At 34.9% G+C, this 8,866-nt stretch overlaps 1 protein-coding gene across 2 annotated transcripts; it reads right to left on the bottom strand.

Moving 5' to 3' along the window:
• Positions 1-665: 665 nt before the first annotated feature.
• LOC139099665 (short-chain dehydrogenase/reductase family 16C member 6-like) lies at positions 666-6,334 on the bottom strand. Of its 2 annotated transcripts, XM_070652190.1 has the most exons (5): positions 2,441-2,472; positions 2,130-2,381; positions 1,564-1,912; positions 1,131-1,494; positions 666-1,075 (listed from the first exon to the last, which is right to left on the bottom strand). In XM_070652190.1, the coding sequence occupies exons 3-5, from the start codon at positions 1,845-1,847 to the stop codon at positions 779-781; spliced, it is 945 nt and encodes a 314-aa protein (XP_070508291.1). In that variant the 5' UTR covers positions 1,848-1,912; positions 2,130-2,381; positions 2,441-2,472; the 3' UTR covers positions 666-778. The 2 variants fall into 2 exon arrangements, with proteins under 2 accessions (XP_070508291.1, XP_070508292.1); XM_070652191.1 differs by lacking the exons at positions 2,130-2,381; positions 2,441-2,472 and adding an exon at positions 6,168-6,334.
• Positions 6,335-8,866: the final 2,532 nt, after the last annotated feature.

The following is an 8,866-nucleotide window of genomic DNA, read 5'->3' as shown; positions in this document are numbered from 1 at the left end:
GTGGAATTGTTTGAGAATTTGTGGTAAAATTTGAAATTCAAATTTTAAAGTTTGAAGATTTTTGGTGAACATTTTGAAGATTGCTGGAATTGAGTCATTCGTTCCATGTTTCGAATTCAACTTGAGGCTTTTGCTGTATGAATACTTTTGAATTTTCAAATATTATGCTTGAGATTGTCAAAGTTTATTAGGAATTTTAAATTTCCTGTGATTGTTTGTGGAACCACCACTGATTCTTCAAGGTTTGTAAGGTATGAACTGTTACATATGTGCACACAGGAACATGTTTATAGAACTGAATTAAACCGGAAAGCACAGGACGTAGAAATGACCAAAAATTTAGATCTAAACCAACTGAACTCTAGCTTGAGGCCGGATTTCAATGAATCTGATCTGAAGCCGAAGTCACGCTGGCCTGAGATTTTATTTTCAGTCATTACCACACCATGTGCCTTACGGGTAAGTAACTCGAGCAGGACAATACGACGAATTTGCTGTAAAATATTTTAAAATCTGTCAGTCACGGTGACATTAGGCTATTTTGCGTCTTACTGGTAATATAGAGACTTCCCGTACCCTAACAGACACTCTATGCTGTTCGAGTAAGTAACAATAAAATTGAAAATCCAATTCAAAAGTCTAATTTATTTCACATAAATTCTTCATCAATTAAACTACATTTCCTCATAAATAATTCCATTTTTTCAGCCATTACATCCTTTCAATACAAAATTGCCAACAGGAAATATTAAATTTCATCATCCAAACTTCCTCTTTTCTATTTTGATACTTCCGCGAAAGCTTCTTCCTTTCCATTCTTATTCAATATTGGAGCACTATCCAAAAATTCAGTAACAAGAATATTTGCGGCGTTTGGAAAAATTCGAAAGAATCGAACGATATGAAAGAAGCTTCTTGGAACGGAAGCTTCCTCCAGTTCTCTCCTTTGTGCTGAAATAATTGATGCTGCTGTTTCTTTTGGGTCTAATAAAGGCATGAGACGTGGAAAGCGAACTTTCGCTTGCTGAAAGAGTCCTGTCTTGACCATGTATGGGAAGACTGTTGTTCCTTTAATCTGGAATTAAGTAAGTGAGTAAGAGTTGTCAAAAAATATACAGGACATGATTTACTTTAGATTTTCCATTGGAATTGAGTCGAAGCTCCTCAAAAAGACATTCCATTAAGCCTCGTACAGCAAACTTTGTACTACAATATGGAACCAAATATTTAATTGGAAGTAATCCATTAATACTCGATACAGCCACAATATGTCCATAATTGTCCTCAATCATTTTCGGTAGGAATGCTTCCAACATCCAAAAATGAGCAAGAATGTTTGTCTCAAAAGTTTTACGAATTTGACCTTCCGTATGCTTAAGTAATTCATTGTGTGGCATAATTCCGGCATTGTTGACTAAAATTGTGACAGTTCCAACATCTGAAAGAACTTTTTGTCCAACTTCCAAAACTTTATCACGATTTGTAATGTCGACGCTGAATGAAAAATTTGTTTTTCAATGGATAATTTTGATTTACAGCATGGAAAATTGTTAAGGAACTTACGTATATCCAGTTGCATTTCCACCATTTGATTTAATAATGTTTACAGTCTCATGATTCATTGCCTCATTTATATCCCAACAAATAACAATTGCACCAAGTGCTGCATATTGTATTGACATTTCCCTGCCAATTCCATGTCCAGCACCAGTAATTAAGACTATTTCTCCAGCTACACTTTTTTCTTTGAATGTTAATGACTTGTAAATTGCTTTTATTGACGTGAAGATGTAGTTGAGTACGAGAACAATTATTTCAATTGATAATGATAAATATTTGAGAACCATCTGTGGAACTTCTGCTGTTTTATTTTGTGCGAATGTATATAGACTCAACTGCTGTCAAAACTTTACTGAATTATTAACAAAAAAAGAACATTTTTTATTCATTCAATAAATTGTTGCAAATATTGCTTCATCAGCATAAACAATTGTGCATTGTTACTGAAAATTTGATAGCTCGACAAATATTTTATTGGAATATTTGTGAAGAAGTTTTTTGTTGAACAGTTAAAAAGTACGAGGGAGAATTGAATATATATTTTGAGTGTTCGTTCAGAAGTTACTTACTGGCTTATTTTGCTGGTTGTGCAGATCAATTGTGATTCATGACTTTCTATGATTGTCGCTTAAATCTGCTTTTATCGCTGGATACTGCTTGTCAATTTGCGATTCTGATACCGATACCCGAACAGTACTGTTCGCGAGTAGAAATGACGACGCGGAAACTTTGAAACGCTGAAATAAAAATCATCCAAAAAACACCGAAATTCTACTAATTCCAAAATAGATTTATTTCAAGGCGTATCAGCTAACGTTTCACTATTGAAAACATATAAAATAATTAATTAAAAGCATTAAATAAAGCAAAAATTGCTTACAAAAATTTAGTGCGTCTTCTCGCTTTCACGGTCAGGACAAAATTTGCGTATTTCCTGTAAAATGGGGTAATTTTCGTACGGATTCATCAAATTGAATGCAAAAAGTACGTTAAACAATAAAATACGCGACAAGTATAGAAATTAAGCAAAACTTAATAAAATTAATTACGCACGTTAGTAATCGACTTTCATGAAAATAATTCGTAATTCAACGTTATTGCTCAATCAATAACATTCTCCGGGGAGGAGGACTGTTCGCTGACATGATATCCAGAACACCTTTATTCATGTAACCATCAATTTCACGATTATTGCCTTTGACTAACTGTCTTTGCTTGCGATGTATTGGTAACTTGATAGATGAGGGAGGTTTTGGATAACGAATATGTGAGGGACGTCGAATGACTGAATGATCTGGAGCTATACGACTCATTGTTACTGCTGTGGATATTGGAACTTGTGGAGGAGACGACCGTCTGGCATTTTGTTTTGCCGTTGTTGTGAATGGATGTGACTTTCTTGTCTCAATAAATTGCTTCAACGCTAACAGCGGTATATTTTGCTTGTCTAATTCACTTACTTTAACATCCAGTGAATCTTTCGACTTAAAATTAGAAAATTCCTGATTAGTTACACCTACATGTACTGCTAAAGCTCGACTACAATTACTACTGCTGGTTCCAGTTGTTCCTCTAATCTCTGATGATAAAGAATTCTCAATATAATCACCACCATAAACTGTTATACCTAATTTGGTTTCTAATGCAACTGGTTTTCCTGGACCACCTTCAATTAGTCCTTTGATACTTTCAATACAGTATGCATGAGGGCTGCCAATCAACATGACTGGTTCCTCATTAAAATAGCTGTCAAAGTTCACGTCTTTCAAATAAGGGAACAATGACTTCATCTTATCCATGTCCAATGATCTAGCTGGCAAATTAAACTCATCAATTGCATAACATCCTTTCAGAATTATTGGCTCAGAATTTTCCAAAATTCCTTGCAATTTCATATCAAATTTAATTGCAACATATTCTCTAATTGTTTTGTCTGTCCATGTAACACTTAGAACTTCAATTCCTTCAATTCCTAAAGCTTCTCGCAAATCATTCCTAACAAGTGTAACTTCTGAAGCTGAATCTCCAACAGCATATGCGACAACAAATCCATTAGATCCCAAAAATCTATTTTTAAACATTTTAACAGTGCGTGGTAATTTATCGGCGACTTGATTAATTTGAACCGTTGACACAGAGTTTGGAATTACATTATAAACTCGTGCTGGTGGACCTCTGGATGAACTTGCACTCGAAAATTCATTAATGCTCTGAAGCTGCGCATTCGCTCTCTGAATTGCATTTGCTACTTGTTGTTGATTTGACATTTCAACATCCGGTTGGCTCGGATTATTTTGTGGTGCTGCATTGTTGACTTGTGTTGGTGCATTATCATTTTGCGTTACAGCATTCATTACTTGTGATGCGTGGTCTGTATTATCGCGCGTATGTGATCGTCGCTTCAAATAGCCACCACTCGATCTGTCACACGCAAAATGTATCGATGCATGATGTTTTTGAGAACATCTTCCAAATTTGCCTAACTTCATACCGCAACTTACTTTAAGTTTGCACTCATTAGCCATGTGATCTTTCGATATCACACAATTTCGGCACAGTCGTTTATCATTAATTGCTCTTAATCGTTGTCCTTCTGACAGCTCTTGATACTGGCTGCACTCTACCGAATAATGACCAGGTTCATTGCAAAATTCACAATTTTTGCTAACTGCCTTAAGTAATTGCATGTCGTATCCCATAAAAGGAGCAATTTCACGATCTCGAACTTCAAATTTGTAGCCTTTATCATTCCAAAATCCAGTTGAAGTTGATTCACTACTAATAGACATAACTTGCAATGTTTTTGTCTTCTTATCATCCTTCTTGCCTTTGTCCTTTAATTCATCAGGTTTCTCATCCAAAATTAATAATCTCTCCGTTAAATAATCATAAATAGTGTTGAGACATATAACAATTTGCTTTCCTGGATTATTTCTGACGTACATCTCCTTACATCTAGCCTTATCTTCATAATTAAATTGTTCATAGATTAATTCCGCTAATTCATTGGAATTCAAATATCCCGTTTTAGCGTATGTACAGGCTGCAAAATATCCCTGCAATACAACTCGAACTTTGACTGCATCCTCTCGATAAAGAGTTCCAGGCAATAATAGACTTTTAATGTCATTGCCTTTAAGACGTACCATTGTCATTGGATTACCAAATGACTCTTTCAAAATATCCATAACTTGCTTGAGTGTAAATATGTCAAATACATCCTTCACAGCATCAAAAGCATCTCCTTTCAGTGCTCCACGAACATGTAACTTAATTGTTGGATCATCATATTTACACACTGTACGATATCTGTTGACATCCTGTTCGAATTCAAGCCATTTCATCACGTCTCCATTAAATTCTGTAATCTTTGGCATTGCACGACGAACGGTTGCTAATTCCTTTTCACTTTGAATACGTTCCTGACAATCAGTAAATCTGGACAAAACTTCCAACGTGCTCGTATCTCCTTGAGAATTATTCACTGATATTTGTGGCGGTCGATTATGATTAACGTCCTCAGAATTGCACTTCCAACGAGTTGATTCACTATCTGGCGAATTGACGTTTGCAGCATAAAATGTGCTCATAGAAAAGGAATCACTGGGAACTGCTGGGTCTGTATTTAAATTAAACGATCGACTTGACTTGTCTGCATTCATTTCCTTACGCAAATTCTGCATTTCATTCATCATTGAGTCAAATCTCAATTTTGCTTCGTTCCTTTCTTGCTCAAGAAGTCTCATAAGCTGCTTACTTTCATTATTTGCCTGCATCAAATCCCTTTGTAATCGTTCAATTTCACTACTGGATGTTGAAAGAGTTTTTTGCTTCACATTCTTACTGGATCTCTCAAATGAGTCCAAATCACAAGAATCGAATTCACCATCCGTGTCAAACTCATTCTCAATACTGTCAATTGTCGTGTCTCTCATAAATCGCTTTCTTCTTGTAGCCATTGAATTCTTATATCCAGATGCTTTATAATACGTGACAGCCTGTGGATTCATAACATTGTCTCGACATGCCAAACATAACCACGGAACTGCTTCCTCAGCAATTCCTTCTTTACTTAAACCAACACATTGAACATGATAAACTTGATTACATGTAAAGCACAACATCATCGGATTAAACTCATACTTTGCCGTCGATGGCTGTAAATACTCAGCACTTCTTACAGGAAGCTTGCATTGTAATGCACTACACTTGAATTCCGGCTTAATCTTCGTTCCTGGTAGATAATAAGATCGAATTCTAGACATCAAATTGTCTTTTTTATCGACTTCACTAATCCATTCTGGATTCAACTTTCCATCCTTAAAAACTTCCATCGTAACAACAAAATTCCTTGAATATCCACTTCCTTATAAATCACTCAAATCCAAAATCCTCTCACACTTCCTAAAAACTGACTTCAATTCCTCAAATGGAATAAATTGTATGGCTCAAATACCACCGATAACTATTCGCTCAAATACGAATTAGTTAACGCTTAATTGACGTGTTTTCAAATAAACAGCGGTCAATTAATAAACTCAAAGTCAAATGCTCTAACCTCACCAAAGAAAAAAATAGAAAACTAGTTAATTTAACTATTTTCTTACCAAAATTACAGGACAGCTAAAATCTTTCAAATGCTCTTAAGTCACTCCACGAAGTACTTCAGCAGCAAAAGCTCAATCACAAAGCTTCCAATAAATTTTTTGAAAAATGTTCGCGAGTAGAAATGACGACGCGGAAACTTTGAAACGCTGAAATAAAAATCATCCAAAAAACACCGAAATTCTACTAATTCCAAAATAGATTTATTTCAAGGCGTATCAGCTAACGTTTCACTATTGAAAACATATAAAATAATTAATTAAAAGCATTAAATAAAGCAAAAATTGCTTACAAAAATTTAGTGCGTCTTCTCGCTTTCACGGTTAGTTTCAAGAGGGGTAAAACTATGAAATTATGCGAGGGGATTGAAACTTTATAAAATGGGGTAATTTTCGTACGGATTCATCAAATTGAATGCAAAAAGTACGTTAAACAATAAAATACGCGACAAGTATAGAAATTAAGCGTAAAACTTAATAAAATTAATTACGCACGTTAGTAATCGACTAAATTCATGAAAATAATTCAAAAATGAATTCAACGTTATTGCTCAATCAATAACAAGTACAATGCGGTGAACCGCAAAATGAGTCAAAATCAACCGTCAAGATGGTACCTTGATGGTACAAGACAATTCGCGTTTTTTCGGTAAAACGACGTCACGACACCATCAGGACAAGTTTGCGTGTTTTCGGTTAATTCGCGACGTAACGGTGCCCTAGTGAAAACGATGTGCTGCTCAGGGAGTTCAATATTGTCTCGATCAACGGCTTCTTTCCAATAGTTTGTTGACCGCCAACGTTTGATCAAAAATAAGGTTGTTGTTAGATATTGAGAAGTCTTATCTGGTCATTAACTTATTGAGTTCGCGGTTACTTTTGAGAGTGCTTTAAGCAGAATTGGCCCATGAATTTTCTGTATTTAACATGCGCGGAAATGCAGTTTTGGAGAACAATAATTTGAAGTTATATAATGCCATTTGCTTTGCTAAATTAAACAATCCCGAGCAGCACAATCGAGTCATTAGGACATCATTTTGTCCTCGTTGTTGGCAAGATGCAAATGTGCCATAACGGCAATTTAACTGCTGATTGCAATCAATTTTCAAGCCGAACAATGCAGTTCGCCACAATATGCCGCTCGGACAACAAACAGTTAATCAAATATAAGTTGACAAATTTACTCATAATATTTACGCAGGCATGTTTATGTCTGCAAATGAAATAAATCAATACTAATTTTAAAGTGTTAATCAATTCTTTATTCAAAATAGTCTGTTTACTCAGACTTTTTGCAAAGTCATTATGAATACGCGTATAAACAACGTAAAGTTCTTAAATGCGCATTATTGTTGACACCTGAATAATTGATATTAAATGTTTGATATTGGTTTGGATTTCCCCTAGATTTCCCTAATAAAAAAGCTACAAAAAACCCAAAAAAACATCTGCAGAACAATTTGTAAATTGCTTAGAGGTCTAATGAAAGATGAGTCTTTTGTTAAAAATTTGGGAATTTATGAAAGACCAGTCCGAACAGCAAATGGCGGTGAATTTGATATTTTGTAATAGCGTTCGACTGAAAGCTGCCATCAAAGCTTCTTCGGATGGTCATCCCGAGCGGACAGCTTGAAATAATGTCTAGTTAATAATTAGATCTACGGTCGGCTCCAGAAAGCTCCATAAAATAGATCATTAGTCGACCAAAGCTCAACTTAGTTAAATGGCAACCAGACATTTACAAAGTTGTCCTATCATGAATTGTTATCAGCTGCCACGCCAATATGTCTGTATATCAACCTCTTGTTCGTCAATGCGGGGACGATGTGGCGCTCAAACGGTGCAAATTCCTCAATTCGATGATTTTATTCAAAATATGTTGGAATATCCACAATCCTAGCTGAATAAAAATTTTACAAAAGAAAAAAACAAGAAGAGATTTTTTTTGAAAAAATGTTGGGAATTCCCCTAAAATGTTAAGTAATGACTATTGAATTCAAAATGATCTTTAAATGCCTTTGATGTTTTTGTTAAAATATCGAATGATGACAAAACTGGCTGAAATTATTAAGGATTGTTTGGTTTTTCAGAAGATTGACCTCTTGATTTGAAATGTGATCTTTTAAAATTTAAATAACATCCATATTTTAAGTATACGAATAACTCACAAAGTCACTTAGTTTGTCACACATTTATCATTTATAAACATTTATCATTCTAAATGTTCACCTTGTTGACTAGATTTTTAAATTTTGTGACTTTATTTTATATACCTAAAAAATTTTTTGGCAAAAGTCGCAAAAAATTCCAAATTTGCAAAATTTATAGGACACAGCAAAACCCGAGTGACAACAGAGTGGACAAAAATACGCTGTAACAAGTTGAGGGCTAACCAATGTCCAGCTCTAACATACGATCATAAGCTCAATGAGATTGTTACAGTACCTAGTGAGCATGCTTTTGGTATCGTAAGAAGCTGATTGAACATATGCTTGCATGTTAGGGCAGTTGATGACTTGTACTACATTTGTTCCTAACATACGAGCATAAGTATATTCATTGGAAGTGTAAGATGCTCATTGAGCATATGATTGCAAGTTAGGCTGGATGCAAATGAAGAAGGCTCCTCCACGGAACTTTTCAAGGCTTGGCAGACATATGGACACTAAATTTGTATTTGCTGTTAATAAAAGACACAAACA

Source organism: Chironomus tepperi, unplaced genomic scaffold (assembly GCF_022539635.2).
Source record: "Chironomus tepperi strain 1889 unplaced genomic scaffold, CSIRO-AGI_Ctep_v1 contig_479, whole genome shotgun sequence".
NCBI classification, from domain to species: Eukaryota; Metazoa; Arthropoda; class Insecta; order Diptera; family Chironomidae; genus Chironomus; species Chironomus tepperi.
This window is presented reverse-complemented; position numbering and strand designations above follow the sequence as displayed.